General features: G+C 36.3%; 1 protein-coding gene and 1 non-coding gene across 3 annotated transcripts in view; one reads left to right on the top strand and one right to left on the bottom strand.

Moving 5' to 3' along the window:
• Positions 1-4534: 4534 nt before the first annotated feature.
• Positions 4535-4607, bottom strand: Trnah-aug. Its single transcript has one exon. It is a non-coding gene; the product is annotated as a tRNA-His (tRNA).
• A 7281-nt stretch (positions 4608-11888) lies between these two features.
• Positions 11889-26652, top strand: part of LOC106669439 (tachykinin-like peptides receptor 99D) — a 134159-nt gene continuing 119395 nt past the window's right edge. For both annotated transcript variants that reach the window (XM_024226730.1, XM_024226731.1), the window contains exon 1: positions 11889-12395. In XM_024226730.1, the coding sequence (XP_024082498.1) occupies positions 11998-12395 (398 nt within the window). In that variant the 5' untranslated portion in view covers positions 11889-11997. The remainder of the gene's footprint in view (positions 12396-26652) is intronic.

The raw sequence follows: 26652 nt of genomic DNA, 5'->3' as shown, positions 1-26652 counted from the left end.
GTATGTTATCTATATTGAATTTGTTGCAACAGTTACGCAACAGTCGTGATTGCGGGTTTAGCCTATTTAACGCTTTTTTATTTGTAGTGGGGTTCGCGGAGTTCGGTAGCGGTTTTGGGTTCGAATCCCACCGAGCCTTTAGAATATTACTTTAGATTGATTTAGGAAAACATTTTCTTTATCGTGTCAACGTTTCGATCTGTACTGAGATCGTCTTCAGGGCCTGGGATTTACAAATATTGGTTAAATACACAAATGCATGTAGAATGTGAAAAAATGAATTTATACAATGCTAGAAATTTTAGACTCAATCAAAGTATTTGTTTGGTAAATTTCTAGCAATGTATAAATTCTTTTTTCCACATCCTACATATTTTTGTTAAACTTAAACAATGTTTGTAAATCCCAGGTCCTGAAGATGATCTCAATAAAGGTCGAAACGTTAGCGTATTAAGGAAAATGTTTTTCTAAACCTACGTCACACCAGACCGCATCTCACGATTTCCAAATAATCATTAATTAACGGTCATTAAACATCCCACATTGTTCTATATGTTGTATTATATGTTTTGTGTGTTATATGTATGTTATTGATTGAATATGATGATGGCATAACAGCGACTGAGTTTACATGTGTCTGTTCTGTAATTTGTTATCTCGGTTGATATAAACCATTTCTAAAAATTTACGTTTATGTTTGTTTTGTTCTGTGTGTAATATTTTTGGATTGTTGACGTCGAAATTGTATTTGTGTTCAAAATTGTGGGCAGCGATGTAGGATTTTGCTTGAGTGTTTTGCAATCATAGCTTTACTCTCTTATAGAGATATTGGGATGTAAGACTGGCACTCTCAACTCCACACGCAAAAATGGCACAATTACGCAGAAAACAAACACTTTGAGTGAATAGAAATACTTTGATTGAATATAAAAAATATATTTTTTTTGCATTGTACTAATTCATTTTTTTCCACATCCTACATTTATTTGTTAAATTTAAACAATGTTTGTAAATCCCAGGACCTGAAGAAGATCTCAATAAAGATCGAAACGTTAGCACGATAAAGAAAATGTTTTTCTGAAACCTACATCACACCAGATCGCATCTCACGATTTCTGAATAATTATGGACTAACGATCACTAATCACCACACAAAATTATTTAAAGTTAGTATGTTACAAAATGTAAATTTCAAATAAATTAGCAACATAGATCCATTGATTTTGATGATCTCTTCAAAGTCAAATATGAGTATTTTGCACATTTTGTAGGTTAAGGTTTCTAACTAAAGCAATTGTGCTTCAAAAACTCTTGATCTTGTATAAACGCATATCTAGAATTATTAAAAGGAAGTATTGTAAAAATTTAACCAAAAATCAATAACCAATTTCTGCTTTACTTGGGTTTCTACCCTGAATCATTCCAATGTTTATACCTTTCTTTCTGGTTCGTAACGTTTCTCATCTTTCGTAATGCAGATATTCCAATATTAAAGGACACGAAGGTTTATTGGTTTGGGGAAGATGATAAACCAAAGCAGTTGCAATCGGCATCTGTGGCTGACTCATAAAATCGTAACCAACGGTCAGTTCTGAAATTAGAAAAGTTAGGCAATATATTACATCTGATATACTTTCTCTCTTTTCAATATATTTTCATCAAAGTGCCTGTCAAGCAATTAAGTTCTTTAAACATACATTTTTTCATGATTAAGAAACAATTGTAATCAAGGAGAAACAACCATGATCTCTGCATAAGAGCTCATAAGAGATTCACTATTTTTCGTGGCCTGGTTGACCAATTAATATCATTCAATTAAATGGTCAAGCGGAACACGAAAAATCGTGAATTTAATTAATTAAAATGAAGTATACTTCACTAAAGCTCTCCGTGGCCATTTCACTTGTCGCCGAGAATCAAATAGATTACACGACATTTGAAAAATGGCAAAAAGGAGGGAAAGTTCAAAAGGTGGGGTTGAGATGGGAAGGTAGTGCCCGAGTGGTCAAAGTCACGGTAGCGCAAGTGGTAGAGCAGCGGCGTATCAAGCCGAAGATCGTGGGTTCGAATCGCTCGTGACACTGACTTTTTTATCTCAACTTAAAACCTTAATTAGCTAATAAGAGAGTTTTTTCATAAATAATATGTTTTACATGTTAGCCAAAATAAATCTAATTTGTAATATTTATATTTGATTAATATAATTCCTTAGTTATTGATTGTGTTTTTCCATCATTTATAAGTCAAAAATGAATTTTGTTCTAGCATTTGATATTAAAGTACAAATTGTACTGTTAAATAAAAATTGGCAATGCGCCACCTTCGCTTTAAAGACTTATTTGCATCATAACCTAAACTAACCTAACTAACTAAAATAACCTAATCTAACCTAACCTAGCTTTTTCCTAACTCTATCCCTACCTAACCTAACTCAAACCATACTCATCCTCCGGTAACGCAAAATCAATGTCGAATGGGTGGGAGGAAAAATGATTACGCAAAAAATAGGGTATCAAGACATTCCCATTTTGTGATCGCGGCCCATCACAATTGAAAGTTCCAGAATTTCAAACGAATAAGGAAACCTCCAAATCCGATTCGTCGCGGATGGGTCAGCTGGAGACTTTAAGAAAGAGGGGAGTGATTGGAAAGATCATCAGTCGCCATTTTGCTCGGGCTTTGAGTGGATCGTTGTTTAACTGTAATTAGTTGTAATAAGTAGAAAATATTTAAATTTTTGAGGCAAAAGATTTTGGAAGGTGTTTGATCGACTGTTTGGAAATATTCAATGTATAAATATTAAGAACAATTTTATTTTGAATATTTAATTTGAAAGGGCTCAAAAGGTTACTTGAGATTTTACCTCATATCAAATTGTAAGTCATTTACTTTTTATTTTATATGTTTAATTATTTTCATGAAACATTGAAATCAAATATTAATTTTAACAATAAATTAAACTTTTTTTTTGTGAAGTTATTTTATTTTTTCTCTCATTTTTATAAAAAATTCACCTAAACTAACCTAACTAGCTAAAATAACCTAATCTAACCTAACCTAGCTTTTTCCTAACTCTATCCCTACCTAACCTAACTCAAACCATGCTTATCCACCGGTAACGCAAAATCATTGTCGGAGGAAAAATGATTACGCAAAAATTAGGGTATCAAGACATTCCCATTTAATAAAAAAATTTTGCGTAAAATTTTCATCGCTATTTGACATTGTTGTCTGTTTGCCTTGGGACTCTATATCCCTGACCAATTGTTTATCCTTCAGGCCTATAAGAATTTATCATATTAAAGAGCACGTTCCAAAATCGTTCATCACTTGGAATTCTTGAGTTTATGCAAATATCGAAAATTTGTTTTGGTCCTGGTCTTTGACATATTAACAAGATCATGAATCATCAACTAGCCATCTAATACACGATTGTTGTAAGCTTACGGTGAAGCTCGCAATTAGTTGAATAATTGATGATTGGTATCAAAAAATGTTCATTACGCTACCAATTAAACTAATGTTATTCAAAGAATTAAAATTTCGTAATAAGGTATCAAAAAATGTTCACTATCACCACAAATGAAATTAGTTATTCAAAGAATTAAAATTTTATATTCAATCCTTATTTCAATGCTTTATGTAGCAAGTTATTGTAACAACCACTTCCTTTCGTGCTAAATAATTCCAATTAATTATTATTTTCATCTGAAGTTTGATGAAAAATTAGTGTCACGAGCGAGATTCAAACCCACGGCCTTCGGCTCAATTCAATCCCTTCAGACCCCAACCTCCGTGATCTATGGCACGATAGCTCAAGTGGTTAGAGCAGCGGCGTATTGAGCCCCAAGTCGTGGGTTCGAATCTTGCTCGTGACACTACTTTTTTAACTCAACCAAAAACTTTAGATTAAAATAATAATTAATTGTAATAATTAATTTTGTAAATTAAGGCAACTAAACAAATATGGACTGAGAAATAATAATATAGAATTAAAAATTCGTGTATGCTTGAGATATGGGAACAGCGATGCATGCTGCAAGAAAAAAAGGTGTCAAAACAAACAAGATTTTGACGCAAGGAAGTTATTACATACGACAAAAAATATGGTAAGTTTTATATATTTATTTATCGTTTTTAAAAACGAATGAAAAATTCTTATCGATGTTTTAATAATAAATAATATTATCTGACAAAGAAAAGCGTCCGGTCCTAATAAATTCATATTGCGGGCGAGTCGGAATGTCAGACACTTTTTAGCTTTATTGTTCAGGTCCTTTGATGAAAAAGTATGAAATATTTGAGAAATAGGTACTAAACATTATAAAATATGCTTTAAAAACAAAAAGTATAAAACGTTAAACCTTTGGTGAGAACAAAAGAAACGTATTAGGTTTACACTGAATAGTCGAACGTACAATATTGAAATTTTTAGATTAAAAAAAAAATATAAAACTCACTACTTTTCGTGGTCCGCTTGACCAATTAATATCATTCAATCAATTAAGGTTTTAAGTTGAGATAAAAAAGTTAGAGTCACGAGTGGGATTCGAACCCACGACCTTCGGCTTCATACGCCGCTACTCTACCACTTGAGCTACCGTAACTTCGACCGCTCGGGCACTAACTTCCCAAATTGAAAAATGGCAAAAAGGAGGGAAAATTCAAAAAGTGGGATTGAGATGGGAAGTTGGTGTCCGAGTGGATCGAGATAACGATAGCTCAAGTGGTAGAGTAGCGGCGTATCTAGCCAAAGATCGTGGGTTCGAATCCCGCTCCTGACAGTGACTTTTTTATCTCAACTAAAAACCTTAATTAATTGAAAGATAATAATTGGTCAAGCGGATAACGAAAACTAGTGAATTTAATAATACAAAACATATGACTGTTCTATAAAATAAATCGTCATATAATCATTCCTAATTACTTCGATAAACTTTATTGCAATAATCAAGTTAAATTGAATATTTTGAACTTTTTCAAGTTCAGCAGTTTAAACGAAAAAACTTCACTAATTCACTAATTTCGTGGTCCGCTTGACCAATTAATATATTACAATTAATTAAGGTGTTTAGATTACACGACATTTGAAAAATGGCAAAAGGAGGGAAAATTCAAAAAGGTGGGGTTGAGATGGGAAGTTAGTGTCCGAGTGGATGGAGGTCACGATAGCTCAAGTGGTAGAGTAACGGCGTATCAAGCTGAAGGTCGTGGGTTCGAATCCCACTCGTGACACTGACTTTTTTATCTCAACTAAAAACCATAATTATTTGAATGATATTAATTGGTCAAGCGGAGCACGAAAATAGTGAATTTAATAAGTTAAAATGAAGTATACTTCACTAAAGCTCTTCGTGGCCATTTCGTTTGTCGCCGAGATCAAATAGATTACACGACATTTGAAAAATGGCAAAACGGAGGGAAAATTCAAAGGTGGGGTTGAGATAAGAAGTTAGTGTTCGAATGGATCGAAGTCAAGATTGCTCAAGTGGTAGAGTAGCGGTATATCAAGCTGAAGATCGTGGGTTCGAATCCCGCTCGTGCCACTGGCTTTTTTATCTAAAAACCTTAATTATTTGAATCATATAAAAACAATGGATTAATTTTCGTGAATGAATAAAAACCGATAAAAAGTTGAAATCGATCATTTTAACTACTTTTTTCTAAAGACTGAAAACAACATTAACAAACCTAGACAGCTTATTGATTATTGCAATTGTACAAAAAAATTACATAGCAAAAAATATTTAAATAACGATTTTATTAAATCCTATGTAATTTGTATAATGTTAATCGTAAATACTATGGTAATTAAAGCCGATTATCCCAACAACTTTAATTCCGAAATGTAGTAATCCCGATTTAATCCTAGTTCTCTTTTTTTTTTTTTTTTTTTTTCTTTACAACAGTTTAAGTCAAATTACCACTTCAACTAATATACTTCCAGTATATGATTTTCTACTTAGTGTACAGAACGCTTGAGGTTTTGGGTTCGAATGCTGTCACAGACAACGGATTTTTTTTTTACGCCAACACTATTTATGCAGTAACAATATATAGACATTGTTAGGTAGTCATAACTAAAATTTAAGAACTTTAATAATTATACATGAACTAAGGAAGAGTAAATAGATTGGATTCATATATCAACTTGGAAAATGTGGTTCATCATCCATTTTAATTATAGGGATAACCACTGCGTTAACTCACCTGAGGAAGGATTAAAATAAATCCGAAACGTTGTGGATTGAAAGAAAAACTGGTTGTTGTTTTTTTGAGATGACCTATTATCCCACCTTCGAGAAGGAAAAATCATAAATTTTAATTATATTGAAAATTTATGTTCATAAAATAATAAATGAGCGGGCTGAGTATGTTCAGTGAGGGAATAATGTATAAAACGAAGGAAAATCATAGTTGGCAGGAAGAACGCTTCTAGTCTCACAGATTGAATAAGGTGTTGAAAGCTTCAAATGGCCCTAGCTATTTCCAGGAGTATAAATAATTAACAACGGAGTCTGGAGCTTCTCTCAAATTAGCGTAGACTTGGAAATCTTAATAGGCTTACGTCGAAGAGCTATGTCTCAATGATGGCGCTAAACGCGCGCGCACACACACACACACACACACACACACACACGCACACGCACGCACGCGCGCGCACACATAAAAAATCGTCCTGGACGATTTAATAAAGCCGAGCCTCGACGAAACCCAAGCAAACAAAATTTCGGTAAATCACAATAGAAAGTGAATTTAAATGGCTCAGAATTTGTTAAGTAAACAACCCTCGCCAAGTTCATACGCGTATGTTGTATGAATATTAATGCTATCCTGAAAATATGAATTGTCAACTATACAACCCAATATATTTCAAAGAGGTTCCTATATGTTCAAAAGTTACAGACCTAAAACATCAATCTATTTTTCATAAACAAAATTCAATATCAGTTCATGATTGGTGGTTGACTTAATAGTATCAATGATGGTTTCCTCAGACATACCCATCCTTGACAATATTTCAAACTGCTTGTTTTAGCATATGAAAAATAATATCCTGTATATTTATTTATTTTTTGTTTTGGTTATGATGCATTAGTAAAGTTGGTGGTCCATTCTATTGAAATCGATTTGTTTTACTGATTTTTGCTGGTATTTTAAAATGGCACAAGTTACAGCAATAAATGTCATTTTCACGTAGATAAGTTACGCGGCCGGGTATCTGGCCAAGCCGTGGCATCCCCTAGCAAGGACGATTCTTGAGTGCCCGTACAGAGCCGTCTATGACATGCTTCGCTCGCGGACGCGACCCCTCGGGATNTTTGCGGGAAATTGGGGTTTTTTATTGTATATAGTATGTCTCATGTGTTGTGTGTCTATATGTTTGTCTGAGTGCATGTATTTATTAGCGTGAATGGCGAGGGGTGAGGGTGAAATATAACATCATCATCGCCCCTCGAACGTTGAGAGCGTATGAGTATGTGTTCGGGGTCGATGGCGGAATATTTCAAGCACTGAAATCGGGGAAATCCTGAACATCTGGTTTAGCTAAAAAGGTAGAATTTATGGGCAATTGCTTTACTGTTTTGTTTGTCTGCGTTTGTAAATGTTCATATTTCTGAATGATCTTTGAAATTTCTGTTGGCTGTAAAGAGGATTCGTTTAAGGCTATTTTGAGATTAGTAAGATTGATGTCTTCTATAAATTTTTCATGAATGTCCGGAGGGGAAGGCAACATAGATTTGCTACATGAGGGTGGTTCCGAAGTCTGAAATCCCTCCGAAAAAGTAGGACATTTCTGTTGAGCAATGTTCCTTATAGCCTCACAAAACGCTGATTTATTATCCTCTGCACAAAATTTTTCAGCCTCTTGCGTGATAGAATCTAATAAAGTAACTGTACTCTGCCTAATAACTTCGTGAAATGTTTTGTGCAACTTTTACAATTGTGAGATGATTTCCTTTGATTTTTACCCATTGTAATTTAGTTAAACTATATACAAAAAAAATGAATGGAAATTTTAAAATATGAATATAATAATAACAAAATATACAAAATAAAATTTTAACTCCCTCAAACCAATGATAAATGAAAATTTTAGAATATGAATATAATGCAAAGTAAAATTTTTAACTGTTTAAATTTTAACCTAACAAAAAATAATAAATGGAAATTTTAGTGAATGAATATAATACAAGGTAATATTCTAAATGTCTAACAAAAAAATATGTTCTTAATGAAATAATTCTTAAATTTGTAAATAAATAAATAAATTATAAAAGATTCAATAATATTACTTTTTTATTTGCACGTGTGAAAGTATCGCTCGCTACCAATATTTATTACGTGTTAGGGTGAATCCCCTTCACACGATGCAAACTCGTTTCCTTGCGAGTGTAAAATAAAAATAAGAAAAAATATTTGTGCCACAAACTCAATTAAAATTAAACGGAAACGACAAAAATTGGGACCTGATCCAAACAAATTATAACAAAGCCTTCAAAAAAATAAATGTATTTAGATTTGAAAAAATAAAAGTAAAAATATGTGATCTATGACATACGCACTCTCCTTGCCATTTACATAAAAAAAGAGCAGGTGCCTTCAAGCAAAATTGAGAGAGAGTCCTTCCTTGTCCTTTCGTAGCTCAGCTCGCACTGCCCGAGCCTGCGGTAGGGGATCCACGTTTTTAAAAATAATGTTATATAGTTGAGATAAAAAAGGAGGGAAAATTCAAAAGGTGGGGTTGAGATGGGAAGTTAGTGTCCGAGTGGGTCGAAGTCACGATAGCTCAAGTGGTAGAGTAGCGGCGTATCTAGCCGAAGGTCGTGGGTACGATTCGCGCTCGTGACACTGAGTTTTTTTATCTCAACTAAGAACTTTAATTATTGATAAAGTTAAACCTAAAAGCACACACGGAACAGTTTGAAACCAGGCTATTCCCGGTGGCCGATAGGACTACTTCTTTTTTTTTTAAATTAGGAACATTAAGTGCAATGACTTACTTGGTGGACTGTTATAAAGAGTTTTTTAGATACAGAAATGTCGAGACCTTTCAAAAAACTAGACAGTTTAATTCAACCCCCTTTCCTAAAAAGCCTGGAAACATGATCCTATTAACAAAACGTCAACCTTCTGGATTTCCCTAAGAGCAAAAAATAGGCCGCATAGGTAAAAAAGACAGAGGAAAACTCGGAAGTCAAGTATAAACTCTTCAATGCATAATCGTACAAAAATGATGCAATAGAAATTAATGTAAATGACAAATAATTTATACTTTCTTTTCCGGTAAAAAAATAAACGAAAACGTAATTCATTTAATGTTATTATTGGCCGGATGGCTGGCAGGGTAGACATACGAAATTCGTTCCGTACTCGTTTAATTTCGGTATTAAACAGAATTTTTCCTATGTAATTTAATTGACCCTAGTAATCCATTTAGAAGGGCTGAAAACAAGACTCCCTTGGCGTTAAAAGCAATAAAATAAAATGAACGAACCCGTCCATCATAAAACGAACAATGGGTAAGATTAAGTTGTTATATGGTACTAAACGAAATTTATTGAAAAAGCGTTTACAGAAGATTGAAATTTGTTAATATTATTTTTTAGAGCAATTTTGTATATCGATATGCTTCGGTTTTAACAGTGATAGTTCAGTTCGAAAATTTGATTTGTGCTACGTACAATAAAAACACTAGAGAGAGAGAGAGAGAGAGAGAGAGAGAGAGAGAGAGAGAGAGAGAGAGAGAGAGAGAGCGTGAGAGGGAGAGAGAGAATGAGAAACAGACAGAGAGAGAGAGAGAGTGAGAGAGAGAGAGTAAAAGAAAGAGAAAGCATGGGTTTAAGAAAAAATAGATAATGACACTGGGAGAGAAAGAGATAAAGAGAGAGATATATCAAGAGCTTAAGAAAAAGAGAACGAGATTAAGTGAAAGAGAAGACCTAAGAAAGAAAAAACAGTATGAATGAGACAGAGAAGGCGCGTACGAACTGGAAAGAGAGAGAGAAAGTGTGGGATCGTGAAGAGAGAGAGAGGGTGAGAGAGAATGTAAGAAAGATAGATAAACAGATAGATTAAAGAGACTGTGAGAAAGAGAAAGCATGGGTGTAAGAAAAAATAGATAATGACACTGGGAGAGAAAGATATAAAGAGATATAGAAAGAGATTAAGAAAAAGAGAAAGAGATTAAGTGAGATAGAGAGACCTAAGAAAGAAAAACAGTATGAATGAGACAGAGAAGGCGAGTGTGTGAGAAAGAGAAAGTATGGGTGTAAGAAAAAATAGATAATGATACTGGGAGAGAAAGAAATAAAGAGAGAGAAAGATATAGAAAGAGATTAAGAAAAAGAGAAAGAGATTAAGTGAAAGAGAGAGACCTCAGAAAGAAAAAACATCATGAATGAGACAGAGAAAGCGAGTGCGAGCTGGAAAGAGAGAGGGAAAGTGTGGGACCGTGAGAGAGAGAGTGACAGAGCGAGAGAGAGCATGTAAGAAAGTTAGATAAACAGATAGATTAATGGAAGAAAGAGAGAGAGAGAGAGAGAGAGAGAGAGAGCGAGAGATAAAGAGAGAGAGAGAGTGTGTAAGCTTGAAAGAGAGAGGGACAATGTGCGAGCATGAAAGATAGAGAGAGAGGCAGAGAGAGGAGACAGAGAGAGAAAAAGAGAGAGAGAGGGTGAGAGAGAGAGGGAGAGAATGCAACAAAGACTGATAGATAAACAGTCAGATTACAGAGAGTGTGAGAAAGAGGGTATGTGTGTAAGAAAATATGATAATGATAGTAGGAGAGAAACAGATCAAAAAAGAAAGAGATCAAAAAAGTTATAAACATAAAGAGAGCATCTACAAAGAGAAAGTGAAAGAGAGAGAAACTTACAGAGAAAAAAGAGTCTGAGTGAAATAGAGAGAGAGAGAGAGAGAGAGAGTGGGTGAGAAAGTGTGGGAGCGTGAAAGAGTCAGTGAGGCAATAATTTATATGTTGGAGCTTTTTATAACTGATTGCTTAGATAAATGTTTCGACCTGTTTATACTCCATACAACATTTAAGGACGGTGATACGCCGAAACGACTCTGACAGACAGTTGCACAATATTGCAATAAATGTACGTATGTTTTTATACATTTGAATGAATACATTTTAATCCAGGTCATTAGTATTAGCCAAATATAACTGAAAGAAGTTGAAAATGAGAGATATTTTTACAGTTTCTATTTCGACGGATTAACAGGAAAATAAGTACATCGGGGAAAAATGGAATAACGCGGCCCGGTAAGTGCTCTATTTTTCACAATGCCCAGAAAGACCAATAATACCGGGGGCCAGGATATAAAACCAGAGGTATAAACGGCCCCTTCACTTCAGAAAAGGTCAATTATGGACATCCAAGTCCGTTCTCGCCTTTTCAACGGGCTTCCAGAATTAATACAGAAAATATACAAAACATAATATTTTGAACTATTGTATTAGTTGAACGTTCAGAGGTTGTTTGATTTGGGATTGATTTGATTTAAAAAGAATGCTTCGAGTAATCCATTTGCTAGACGATCCGGGGTTATATTTGCAATGGAGGTGATGCTTTATAAAAACCCATTGGGACGTGCCGAAGCACGTTCATACACTTAAACCCCTCATTATAATACAACACAGAATGGTTTTCGGTTTTCACTTACAGAAGAGTACATCACCAATTCAATGAGAGCCAGCGTTTTTACATTTCCCACAAGTGCCAAAAAATTAACAGAACAGAAATATTAAGAATTGTTTAAATTGAACTGACAAAATTTTGTTAACTAATATAAATTTTGAATAATTACTTAGTCTTTCTTTAAAAATTAATTGCAAAACGAATAAGTTGTTAAAAAGCATTTTGTTTGTTTCAGGAATGAAAGAAGAATGGAGGTGAAGGCAAGATAAAAAAACACGGAAAGCGATGGTAATTGCAATGCCGGAATCGGTGTCGTCTACCGGAGGATGTGTTAGGTGACGGCCACGAAATGATAATGGCAAACAATACTAGTTTAGCCTGGGACACCGGCAACTATTCATTCAACGACACGTACGAAGACGGAAACCAGTTCGTCCTGCCGCTGTGGAGGCAGCTTATATGGACGTTCCTCTTCGGCGGGATCGTGATAGTGGCGACCGGTGGTAACCTCATAGTCATATGGATAGTGCTTGCTCACAAACGGATGCGGACCGTGACCAATTACTTCCTCGTCAACCTGGCGATCGCCGACGCCATGGTGTCGAGTCTGAACGTCACCTTCAGCTATTCTTACATGGTGAACAGCGATTGGCCCTTTGGGAACGTCTACTGCAAGATCAGCCAGTTTGTCTCGGTTCTGTCCATTTGCGCCAGCGTATTCACATTGATGGCAATTTCAGTCGACAGGTATGTAGATTTTCCTGTATTTATATTCGAAAGACAATAATAAAAACTTGTTTCAGACAATATCTCCAAAAGGAGAATTAATAACAATGAAAATATAAAGTTAAATTGATAGATGATGAATAAAATCGATATAAATTCCGTTCTGATGTACAACTGAAAATTGGACTTTATTTTAAGTTTAACAAAATTCCAAAAAACGTATTTAACAACATTCTAGTAATGGACGGTTAGAAAATACTTTCAATCATTACTTATTAAATCGTTAAGAGGGAGGGAGACATGAAAAGCTAGAAATAAGTATATCAGTATATAAAAAATTATATTATATATTGAGAATATTCCTACATTTCCTCTTTCTACAAGTTCGTAGCTATTTTGGACGACCAAGTTGTTGTAATCGAAGGGCAAACGAGAAAATAATTGACGCAAGCGGTTGTCGAGTTAATCGCCAAATAGTACATTCCCGTATACTTGTCGAACGTGTACTTGTCGTCCTAGGAAGGTCAATGAGGATCTTTAACGTCCGCACCTAGCCTATTCGGCCTTATCGGAGGTTTTGATTCCTAAGATGAGAGCTGACGCACCTCCGCATACGGCTGGATGGTTTTACTGCCGCAGGGTTGGTGTAGAGGCAGGTCAGCCCCGAAGGGCCAAGACAACCTCGCACCCCGCTTGCCCATTCCGCGTCGTCGGGTCCGCATTAAGCATCGAACCATATGCTGCGCACAAAGGGCTACCTAAGCCGAAATACATCACCCCGGTGTATGCAGACAGGATCTGGTACCCTAACCTTCGTCTGATAAGGCACTCGCTGTTCATGCCGACTCGAGGCTGACACGAGTACAGCTTGTGCTTTAGAGAGGTTGCCACGCCTTCTGGGCTACACCTTTATTTTGCGCCCGGTAACCCGGGTAACCAAGGGTTTGCAGGGGGTCACAGTATAGAATGAAGGAACCTGCGCTCCCTAGATAGAGAAGACCACTCTATCTCCCAGAGTATTGGGGCTTCCCCAGCGTAGAAACTACCGGATCCGCTCCGGCCGCGTTTAAAGTGGGATTGCTAACCATCTCCTAGAGGAGTACCGCCTACGGTAAAAGTCTCCAATCGAGCTCAGCATACACCTACGTGCAAAGCATACTCGAGTAGGAGCAATTGATTCACTACCCGTTCCCATTCGCCATTACTCACGCATTCGAGGGACTTTCCAGCATAATCATAGCGTCCTCAACGCTTAAACGCTGCCGTCCGATCTGCAGTATCCCGTGAGGCCGGGAGTATAACGATGGTCATACGCAAGTTTCGTGCGAAGGTCACAGGGAGAAGACAGCCTCTTCTTTAAGTTTCCGCCAGGGGCGTCGCCACGAACCACTACGAATCCATTCCCATTGTAACAGGGGCTGAATTTTGGAACATTTTTGTAACCCGTAGTTATGGTTATGCATCCTCCCCCGTCTATGCACACAGGATCTGGTACGCCTACCACATCATACCACCCTCGTGTGCCTCTGATAAGGCACGCGCCGCCCATGACGACCCGAGGCCGACACGAGTACATCTTGTGTTTTAGAGAGGTTGCCACGCCCTCTGGGCTACACCTTTATTTTGCGCCCGGACACCCCCTTGTACCCAAGTGTTGGGAGGGGGTCACAGGATAGAATGAAGGAACCTGGATTGAGAAAGGGACGTGGATGAGGGCACGAGGTCGGCCGTTTAGGGGTCTCGAGCCTCAACCACATTACACCACCCGTCGTCGCCGTCGTCAAATAGCGTGAGCTTGCGAAGCTAAAGGTAGCCCCCGAAAAGTGCCACACCCAAATGATCAAAGGGAAAATGGGTACGCCTCCCCCGTCATACAACAGGATAGAGGGTAAACGAGTAAAGCCAAGCGATCAAGACAAGTACTTGGGAGTAATATTAGGAGATATGCTGAGCCCGGTACACCACCCTATTAAAATAAGGGAAACGACAAGAAGTGTGCACAATAGATTGAACGGAATAGCGAAAGTGGAATATGGGCTTAGCACAAATGCGCTCTCCACAATCTATAAAAGTGTCTTCCTCCCAATAGCAAGTTATGGTGCAGCTAGATCAGCCAAACCACTACCGAGCAAAACCAAATAATAGCGAAAAGCCAACGAATAGTTCTTATAAGAATCACAAAAGGGTACAGGACGATTTCAACGCACGCCATACAAGTAATTGCCAACGTACCGCCAATAGATCTTGTTCTTAAAGAAAGGGTGGTCATCCACCAAAAAAAGAAAGATGAGACAATTGGTATAAGAGTACGCGAAGGAGAAATAGACTGGTTCCGAAACGCAACTGGAAAGGAGGCGAAAGAGTACTTGGGAAAGATAACAAGGGCATCATGGCTAGAAAGATAGACAAACAACAATAAGGGCTGACATTCAAATTTTTCCCCAGGGTTGAAAGGAGGCAAAAAGCAAAATGGCTACCCCCGACTACTGCGTCACCAAATACTTCGCAAGCTTAAATAAATTTAAGAAAAGAAACATCCCTTTATGCTCCGTTTGCAGCACTGAAGAAGACGCCGAATATAAATTCTTCAGCTGTACCAAAACAAGAGAAAGTTAGCGAAAGACATCACCTCAGCAGAATGGCCGCCTATCTCCATAAACTAGTCTGTGATATTAAATCATTTGTAGCACTAAAAAACTTTGCCTCAATTTCACCCTAATGAACAAGTCTATTTATTCTGCTTACTAAATCTTAAATAGTGTTGTTATGGTTAGAGTTTTACTACCGTTATTTATTTATTACATAATTAAATATAGGTTTAGATTTAGGGTTGCGGGCTGTTTTTCTCTTCTTAGTTAGAAAATTTTAGATAACATAAAAATTTAGAAAATAAAATCACGAAAATGTAAGCGTGCAAGGGGAAACCAGCGAGGTAAGACCTTTTGTTTTAGGTTTTAAAATGAAAATATTATTCCCTCGAAAACCGACCAGCGGTCTCGCCTGAAGGAAAGATCGTTGGGAGGTAATTTTATCCCATTTATTTGAAGTCCTTTCGATTTATAAATTCGATTAATTTAAAGCGTTTGTCCGGTATGGGGTCTTCCTCAGGTACGGCGGGGCGGTGGAAAGGGGAAAAAATATATCGATAATGTTTTTGTTGTCTCGAGCACATGCGAAATACAACATACACTCAATACACACTCATACAAAAAAATAAATAAAATTCTATTAAGTAGATGGAGTACTCAATATTCTTCCATCAACCTGTAATTAACAAACTGATCTAATTAGGGTCGATGGGGTACGTTTTTAAATTTTCCACCATCAACCCAAATCACGTACAAGTACACGCTCGAGGGGCGGTGTGGATGCTATTTCCCCATCAGTTCCTCGCCATTCACTCTAATAAATACACTCACTCATACAAAACACAGAAACACAAATCACAAATTTTTACGGCTATATACAAAAAAAACTTCCCAATGGACTCGATACCGTGTCCGTCCATTCTTAAAGCCTACACGGTCTCTGTACGGAGCCAAGGCTTGACGGGCAACTTCGCCACATTTGGCCGAAAAGCAGGTGCCCGTGTGTTAACCGCAATAATGTTGTCGTTTTTTATTCCGTAGGTTGTTGTCAATACAAAAAGAAAAAAAGAAAATTTTACAATAACATATATAATAAAGAAAGGAATAAAATAAATAAAAAATATATAGCTATTGTATACATAGAAGGACTGACAAAGGAACTATAAAGATTTGTACAAAAGAAAAAGGAAAAATTGAATTTTTTACAAATATTATAAAAACAAAATTAATTCTTTTCTTTCATCTACAAAAGACAATATGAACAATATATAAATTTATTTGTTCATGTAAGGACATATGTTGGAAAATCTTTACAATTTTTCAAAAATCCGTTAAACCAACATAAAAGAAATTTAATTAATTCACTAGTGTTGAATTGCCGCTTGTACAATTAATAAATTTCAATTAATTAAGGTTTTTAGTTGAGATAAAAAGTCAGTGTCAGGAGCTGGATTCGAACCCACGATCTTCGGCTAGATACGCCGCTGCTCTACCACTTGAGCTGTCATGACTTCGATCCACTCGGACACTAACTTCCAATCTCAACCCCACCTTTTGAATTTTCCCTCCTTTTTGCCAGTTAAAATGAAGTATAACTTCACTAAAGCTCTACGTGGCCAGTTCATTTGTCACCGAGAATCAAATAGATTACACGGCATTTTAAAAATAACAAAAACAGCACCACACTTTATCCCCTGAAGTTGATCCGAAAAAAGGTCGGCAAAAATATGAAAAACTTTTTTTTTTCAACTACCGTTCCTCACGACTACAACAAATTTGAAATATCATGGTCTCTTGTATAAATTGTAAACCTTCAGTGTTTCATTTTCATTGGACATGTAAGTTATTTTTATTAATTGTTAACATTCACTATCTTTTTTATTTTATATTTTTAATTCAATTAATTATGGTTTTAAGTCGAGATAAAAATGTCAGTGTCACGAGCGGGATTCGAACCCACGACCTTGGGCTTGATACGCCGTTACTCTACCACTTGAGCTATCGTGACCTCCATCCACTCGGACACTAACTTTTTTATCTCGACTTAAAACCTTTTAATTTAATTATATTAACTGGTCAAGCGGACCACGAAAAATAGTGAATTTAATGAATTAAAATGAAATATACTTCTCTAAACCTCTTTGTGGCCATTTCACTTCTCGCTGAGAATCAAATAGATTACACGACATTTGAAAAATTACAAAAATGGAGGGAAAATTCAAAAGGTGGGTTTGAGATGGGAAGTTAGTGTCCGAGTGGATCGAGGTCACGATAGCTCAAGTGGTAGAGTAGTGGCGTATCAAGCCGAAGGTCGTGGGTTCGAATCCCGCTCGTGACACTGACTTTTTCATCTCGACTTAAAACCTTAATTAATTTAATTATATTAATTGGTCATGCGTACCCCGAAAAATAGAGAATTTATATTTTTAATATTAACAGCAAGGTGGCATCCCGAATCGATACTTTTTTTAAAAAAATCACTATTTTTACGAAAATGGGTTTTTAGTTATCTACTTCTATGAAATAGAGTGGATCAAAATGAAAAGTATACGAGTATAACACCTCAGGTTTTCACATTTATTCTCGGTCTATTTTTATGAAAAATGTTTTAAACAATCAAATTTAGTTAAATTTGCTTTTTGGTTTTGGTATCAGTTCCTTCAAAAAAATGTAGTTTTAGATTCCTGTCTAACTATGACAGTGTGTCTAAGCCACATACTGAATCTACTGAATTGTTATGCCATTTGATTTTTTCATATTTTTTTTAAATTAATAGAAAATGACGAAAAATCTGTATATAGCAGTATCGGCATTAATATTCAGGTTTGTCAGCCGAATTTTTTTTATTCTATTAAAATTCAGATTTCGATTATCGTGAACATCTTTTCCAAGTAACCCAACACCAAACGCTACACATGCACATAAATTTATTGGAAACTTGAACGAAATTGGATCACGTTCCTTCGAGATGAGATTCGGATTTGAATTGAGATTTCAGCATAATTAAAACAATCATAAGAAATATTATCCCTTAATCAAGTCATTAGAGAATCTAAACTTGCAAAGTGAGTTCGAGGAAGTTGTGGTATATCAATGTCGGTGTTGAATGGAATTAAATAGCAGAAAATTAAGGACCGCTGTTTAGTTGATTAAACACTTTCGGTTCCGGAGAAGTTTGCATCCGTCCACCCAGCTGAATAGATAACTCATTCTGATTCCAGTCAAAGACTTTCAAACACAGATTTATAGCATTAACGAAACACTGTAAATTAAAGAAAACTAATTTCATCAATTCGAATACAAAGCGGATATTGCTCTTTCCGATTTACGATTATGAGTTGTATGAGAGTTACTGCGTTTTTATTTTATTCCGCGTAAATTTTCAAAGAGAAGGGAAATATATGTTTTAATCGTTACTAAAAGTTATAATTAATTAAGGTTTTTAGTTGAGATAAAAAATACAATGGCAAGAGCGGGATTCGAGCCCACGATCTTCGGCTAGATACGCCGCTGCTCTACCACTTGAGCTATCGTGGGCTTCGATCCACTCGGACACTAACTTCCCATCTCAACCCCACCTTTTGAATTTTCCCTCCTTTTTGCCATTTTTCGAATCCCGCTCGTGCCATTGACTTTTTTATCTCATGTAAAAACCTTAATTAATTATAATTTATTAATTGGTCAAGCGTACCACGAAATTAGTGAACTTACTAAAAGTAATAGATGTTTAAAAAACATAGATAATCGTAAATCAGTCACAAAGTATCCAGTGTGAAAATTAATTGTAAATAGACATGGAGAGGGAAATGACAAAACACATGATTAAATAAGGAACTTTCATACAAAAAGACGAGTACAAATATTTTATATATTTTGATTGCTTCTTTTTGCAGAAGACTTCAAATTGAACCGAATCTACACCACAAAGGAATTTTTTTCCAAGTGTATTTTGAAGGATTGTTTTATTATACAAGGAGACTCGTGTAAATGTCAAGGCACGGCATTGGGACGAGAAAAATGTTTTATATTTGTTATTTCAGATGACGATCTAGCACATAAGAGACAATTTAATTAACTATACGTGTACATTATAAACATGAAATTTCTAAAAAATATACCAGTAGAGAATATATCAAGCTGAATATACAAATTAACGTAAGAAACGGCAAGGCACTACCTCCCAGAGTGTGATAGGTATGCTAGGTCTAGATTTGAAATCTTTGAAGGAGAGGACATCACCAAATCACTCCACGAGATTAAAAGGTCCAAAATCTTGGGGTTTGTGAACAAGAGATTTATGTAGGATACGTGAGCCGACCAAGTCCCGGACCTTTTAGGGACAAGTCTACCCAGGGATTTAACCCCTCGGATCTTGGTCGCCCACCCTGCATAATATATATATATACAGGGTGAATTGCTACTCGTGCTACAAACTTCTCCAGTAGATTCTTCACCCTAAAATGAACAAAAAAGTTCATATTGTCCATGGTCCGATTCTCAACCATTTCAGAGTAATTTCGCTTTTTATCGATTTTGAAAGATATCACGTCCTGGCGTCGGAAAATCGTGATATCTTTTAATCTAAACATTTCTCTTAAAATCTATAAGCACCGTTGAAATCCCCGTTAATTTTTAGAGAGAATCAAAATCATAATTCCATTGAAATTTTTTAATTTAATTTAATGCCCATTTAGTATGTAATGCTTAAGAAGTTTACAAACAGCTAGAAGGTCAAGGAAGAAAGACCCAAACGTTTTGCCACCTTCATCTTCTTATTGAAAAATTAACGGGGATTTCAACGGTGCTTATAGATTTTAAGAGAAATGTTTAGATTAAAAGATATCACGATTTTCCGACGCCAGGACGTGATATCTTTCAAAATCGATAAAAAGCGAAATTACTCTGAAATGGTTGAGAATCGGACCATGGTCAATATGAACTTTTTTGTTCATTTTAGGGTCAAGAATCTACTGGTGAAGTTTGTAGCACGAGTAGCAAGTCACTCTCAAACATTAGCAATCCTTGAACCACCATTTTTTCTCTTTTTGTCATCAACATCTTGGTCTCACAACCACTAAATAAGAAAATGACGAGTGCGTTGGAAGCGTTATTAAATCAGGTAGTTTTCCTCAAATTTGCTGCCTTCTGAGACTAAAATTAGAAACTCTGGATTACTTTATACACTTTCCGATTTACACAATTTTCCACTCTTTTTGTAGTTCTGGCTGAAATAAAACACAAAAAATTAGCCCAAACATTTTGCCACCGTCATCTTCTTATTGAAAAATTAACGGGAATTTCAACGGTGCTATTAGATTTTCAGAGAAATGTTTAGATTAAAAGATATCACGATTTTCCGACGCCAGGACGTGATATCTTTCAAAATCGATAAAAAGCGAAATTACTCTGAAATGGTTGAGAATCGGACCATGGACAATATGAACTTTTTTGTTCATTTTAGGGTGAAGAATCTACTGGAGAAGTTTGTAGCACGAGTAGCAATTCACCCTGTATATATATATATCCTCACAGTCCACACCACCGCTATTGCCAGTCCGGGGTCACTCCTCGGTCTTATCCGTCCAACAACGGAAGTTGAGGTTTCTGGCAATAGCTAGTTCATTTCAGCCTTAACATAAACAGTTTCTAAATGCAGTCACACTTTCTCTCATTCTTAAATACATTATTTTCTATTTACACACCATTGACTGAATTATGGTGGTAGAATGATCAATATTTCTCACCTTTTACACCTTCTACACTGAGAGTCAAAAAAAAGTGGCGTATCGAACGCTAGTACCACGCCAAGAATCTCGTACAATATTCTGCGAGCTTAAGGAATAAAAATATTTTGTTCACCAACAGTTAACAAAATGAGATTATTTAGGTTTTATTTGGTCCATTTGTTGAGAAAAATACAAAAATTGTCTTGTTTACAGTACAGTTTAGTTTGTTTTCTTAATCTGAGTTTCTAAAAAGTGTAAATTTATTTTTTTAATTACCCAAGGTGGTCGGTTTTTCGGCAGTTTTTAGTCTGTGAAATACTAAATTAACAATTTAAAATTTGGGTAAACTGAATATTAAATATTAACAGAAAATTCACTAGCTTTCGTGGTCCGCTTGACCAATTAATATCTTTCAATTAATTAAGGTTTTTAGTTGAGATAAAAAAGTCAGTGTCACGAGGATTCGAACCCACGACCTTCGGCTAGATACGTCGCTTCTTGACCACTTGAGCTCGTGACACTGACTTTTTTATCTCAACTAAAAACCTGAATTAATTGAAAGATATTAATTGGCCAAGCGGACCACGAAAACTAGTGAATTTAATAAGTTAAAAATGAAGTATACTTCACTAAAGCACTACGTGGCCATTTCATTTGTCGCCGAGAATCAAATAGATTAAACGACATTTGAAAAATGGCAAAAAGGAGGGAAAATTCAAAGGTGGGGTTGAAATGGGAAGTTAGTGTCCGAGTGGATCGAGGTCACGATAGCTCAAGTGGTAGAGTAGCGGCGTATCAAGCCGAAGGTCGTGGGTTCGAATCCCGCTCGTGACACTGACTTTTTCATCTCGACTTAAAGCCTTAATTAATTAACAGAAAATCTTTTTTAGTGGTTCTTTAAGACCCATTTTTAAAACGTTCATGTAAAAGATTTTGAAGAATTTAGACATAATTGTTTTTTGGTCTGGGTAGAAAAGTTACGGGACAATTTTTGATTTAGCTTCACAGGGTTAACTTAAGTTAGGGTTAGGTAGGGTTATGACATTACATATCCATAATTCAATCTGTTTTTAAGTGAAGAGAAATAATATTTTTATTTTATGTTCAACAATTTTTTTTTTGTATATGCAACTTGTATTGCTGTTATAGACTCACATTAAAAACGCTTATCGTTAAATTGATGTCACTTTAGGTCAATTAATTAATTGCAAAGAGCCCACCCGCCTAAGGGTTTCCTTAAAGTCAATGAAAGTTTACGCAGGGCGGGTTAGGCAATTTCAAGGCATCCACTTCTATTAAACTGGCTGTTTCCAAGGAAATAACTCCATTCCCTGATGCATTGTTCCCTACGCCTGAAAACGGGACATTGAATTATAAAATTGTCTTCAATACACAGGAAACAATTAAATGAAATAGTTTCTCTACGGGATTAGTGAGCAGAAAATAATTGGATTATCTTTGTTAGAAGACTTTATAATTCAACCGCTAAGTTGATAAAAACTTTCAACCTTTGATTAAAAACATTATTTTGCATCTTGATATGTTTTCAGGGTCGGTTATTTGCTTGTTATCTTGGCCTGAATTTATTTCTTAAGTACTAGATAAGTTGGCCGACGAAGGTCTTTTTTTCTGATATATATTTCATACATCAACAAGAATGTGGTAAACAACATCCCAATATAGTGAAACTACTCCATAAAATGTCTCCAAAGCCGAACAACGAATTTGGTTTTTTCCATTTAATTCCACTATATAAAAGGTTCTTTTTGGATCCTGTGGATTTTATCCAAATTTCTTAAATACTAGATAAGTTGGCAGACGAAGGTCTTTTTTTCTGATATATGTTTCATATATCAACAAGAGTGTAGAAAAACAACATCCCAATATAGTGAAACTACTCCAAAAAAGTCTACAAAACCAAAGAAAGTTACCGCAACACGAATTTAGTTTTCTTCCATTTCATCCACTATACAAAAGGTTTTTTGTGGATCCTCTGGATTTTATCCCAATTTCCTAAGTACTAGACAAGTTGGCAAATGAAGGTCTTTTTTTCTGATATATGTTTCATATGTAGAAAAACAACATCCCAATATAGTGAAACTACTCCATCAAATGTCTCCAAAATCGAACATAGTTACCTCAACACGAATTTGTTTTTCTTCGATTTCATTCCACTATACAAACGGTTCTTTGTGGATCCTCTAGATTTGGTCCAAATTAATGGTGATCACAATCAGTTCAAAGACTAATTTTTGTCTTATGAGATTATGTCATTATGCTAAGAAAAATAAACCAACAATTAATTTTTAAATGTTTTATTGATTATACGCGTGTACAGAGTAGAGCCTATCACTTTTCGAGTGCCGGCAGCATCGAGGATCACCCACCCCGGGTGTAGGAAGTGAGGGTCCGATGTACTCCAGAAGCTATCAACAGCTAGGTCATTTTAGCCCCCAACGAAATCATTTCCTAAATCCATTCACACTCTAACTCGCCCTTAAATGCAGTCTTACTTATTTACATACCATTCACTGAAGGTAGTGGAGTTTGCAATATTCCCTTTACACCTATTTAGCCAACTTGATTGAGGGTCGATGGGACATAAAGCTACACTCAAACTCGACACCCGCTTGGGTCACAAAATTATCATTACAATAACAATTACATTACGATAAAACCTCCCTGTGTCCTACAAGAATCGGAAGAAGAGACAGATACTCGCTGCCGTGCTCAATCAGAATTTTCATATTAGGTGACATACCTACGCGCTCTCTATATGGATCCAGAAATCGCACGTTTCAATTAAGTGGGACACATCGATCAACCATTTTTTGCATAGCGGACACCTCTCATGACCGATGACGACCTTTTTTATTGTCAGACCACCTGAGCGCCACCTATCGACAGGTTTGGGCACTTGAATTATATTTCACAATAGACCTAGTCGCAGGCAGCCTGAAAATGGCTATTTTTTGTTTCCAGTAAAATTCCATATTTAAAAGTTTTTAAATATGGTTAAAATGAATATAGTTTATATTATATATACACATAATTAACTTTATACATGTACTTACCTGTCATACATGCGTTCGAGTTACTGCCCAGTTCTGCCACAGAGGAGAATTCACTGCATTCGGCTTTTCTTCTCGATGTGGCTCAAAGTTTCTATGTGGTCTGATGTGAAAGCTCAATGACTTGCTTACATTCAAATACATTTTACTTAAATCTTATTTGATTAGCCCCGTACTGCAGCATCTATAAAAAGGCAGTAAAGGAATTAGCCAAGGAATTATTGTTCTTGGTAAGAAAGGTAGGTTAGGCTTTAATTCGGTGAATTGATCATTAACGACTTTTTTTTTAGTCAAAGATAAAATCTATAACATGATTCATGGGCGTTTAAGATTATTTTCAAGCTCCCCAGTGAGTTCGCTGTACACAGCACATCTGTAATAGAAGCTAGGGTAAATGTGCCTGGCACGACCGAACTAGCTCAGGTTGGAAAATAAGCATCGGGAAATCATCTTGACGATGGGACAGGAGGAAAGGGGTTGATGATAAACAGGGGTATAAGAAGTAAGGAAATGGATCCGAGCACAATAGGCTGAGACTTTTCTGCGTTCGGGTTAAGCCCATTTTCAGAGGCGTTGGAGCTAATTGAGTTTAAGTGCTCCTGAAGTCTCACATTTGCAACTTACAAGTCAGAGTGAGGAAAGGTAAATTTAGGTGTCATCAGATTAAAGGTGTTGGGAACAATATTTTATATAATTAGTAAAGTCTTTAATGCAACATCAAATAAAGGAAGAGTTGCTTACGTCTTGAGAGTTCAGAAGAGATAGAATTGCGGCATATTTTAGACGGAGACTGCTTGCAAATTGTTCGAAAGAAACACTCACTGAGAGAAAAAAATGGGTCTATGTTCTTTAGAATAATCAAAAACGTACGAAAATAGCGATTTTAACTTTTTGGCTTTTTACATCCTAGGATCCTTCCTAATTGCAATAGAAATAGCCGAAATTTCTGTTCGGTCAAACAATATATTTTTTGGTAACATTCAACACATTTAAACCCTGTACAGGGGGGCGTCGGTGGCCGCAACGGTTTAGGCGTTGACACAGCGCTCATCACTGTAAGGTAAAGGTCCCGGGTTCGAATCCAGCGGCCCTGCATTCAAATCCGACATACTTACAAATTAATTAAGGTTTTTAGTTGGGATGAAAAATGGCAAAAGGAGGGAAAACTCAAAAAAGGTGGGATTGAGATGGGGAGTTGATGTCCGAGTGGATCGAGGTCACGATAGCTCAGGTGGTAGAGCAGCGGCGTATCTAGCCGAAGGTCGTGGGTTCGAATCCCTCTCGTACCATTAACTTTTTTTCATCTCAACTAAAAACCTTAATTAATTGTCATGTTAATTGGTCAAGCGGACCACGAAATTAGTGAATTAATACTTACAAATGGTTTTTTTTTTTCAAAAACACCGGTACTCCGAGGGTTGATATAACCTCTGCTGTTGAGAAAAAAAACCCTGTACAATCTTGGTATGGCAAATGGAGAATAGAAAGTAACCAAATTGGACTTGGGTTTGTATAGGCTCAAATCCGCACATGCACGTACGTACAAACATGTGCTGAGTTGAGCCTATTGGCTTCTCGTAGTCCACCGGCAATTCCAGCTTTTGCTATTTACAGTAAATTGCCGACATGCTCGAGATTCACCCCGGGTGTTGGCAGCCCGGTGGCAGACCTCAATCTTATCCATCCAGCCACCGAGGTTGGGCTCCTGGGGGAGGGAGGTGCTGTTCATTCGTACTCACGTTCATTCATAAATACATTTACCCTATGCCATATAGAGTACATCATATTCCTCCATCACCCTTTACACGTATTATACAACTAACCTAATTGACAGTCGATGGAGTTCTCGATATACCGCCATCGACCCTCTCACATTACAATTCACACTAATGAATACATTCAATCTCAACACAACCTAACATATCATACAACCAGCCTAATTGAGGGTAAACGAGATACTGGATATACCGCCATCAACACTCTTATATCACACATTCACGCTACTAAATACATTCAATCTCAACACAACCTTTACAGGTATTATACCACCAGCCTAATTGAGGGTCGACGAGATACTGGATATACCGCCATCAACACTCTTATATCACACATTCACGCTACTAAATACATTCAATCTCAACACAACCTTTACACGTATTATACCACCAGCCTAATTGAGGGTCGACGAGATACTGAATATACCGCCATCAACACTCTTATATCACATTCGCGCTAATAAGTACATTCACTCCAATTCATCTAATCAAAGATAACTACTACAAAACTATCTTCTATATTTTGAACCAAACAATCCACAATGACGTCCATATCCTGTTTAAAATTGATGTCATTAAATACCTATACAAACAATTCCGCAAATATTTAAACCTTCACCCTATTCCATTTGTCCGACGTTTTCTTGCCCCGACATTACTTGAGATCCAATACGTCGTTTAAAGCGGTTGTGGCCGAGAGATCTTGAGATTGATTGACGCAATGTGAGGGCGTCACTTGGCTGGGTGACTTTTCTTATCTTCAGCAACAAGCTAGATTCTCATCATGCCATTTATCTTCTTTGCCTGTTGCCACTAAAACATCAGTCAATTCATAATAAATACAAAAATAAACTTTAAAAAAACTTTGTCAATCAACATACTTTTCCGGTTAAGGTATGATATTGAAAGTATAAAGTGGCAACAATTGATCTGCCTTGAATACAGTTTGAACCAGGTGTTATTGAATATGTGTGGTGTTTCGTTAGTCAATGATTATTCAGAGATCATGAGATGCGGTCTGGTGTGACGCAGATTTTAGAAAAACATTTTCTTTATCATGCCAACGTTTCGATCTTTATTGAGATCATCTTCAGGGCTCAAAGTATTTGTTTTCCGTG

Source organism: Cimex lectularius, unplaced genomic scaffold (genome assembly GCF_000648675.2).
Source record: "Cimex lectularius strain Harlan isolate CLEC.00 unplaced genomic scaffold, Clec_2.1 scaffold187, whole genome shotgun sequence".
Lineage (NCBI taxonomy): Eukaryota > Metazoa > Arthropoda > Insecta > Hemiptera > Cimicidae > Cimex > Cimex lectularius.
The sequence above is the reverse complement of the archived record's forward strand: the minus strand, read 5'-3'. Positions and strand labels throughout refer to the sequence as shown.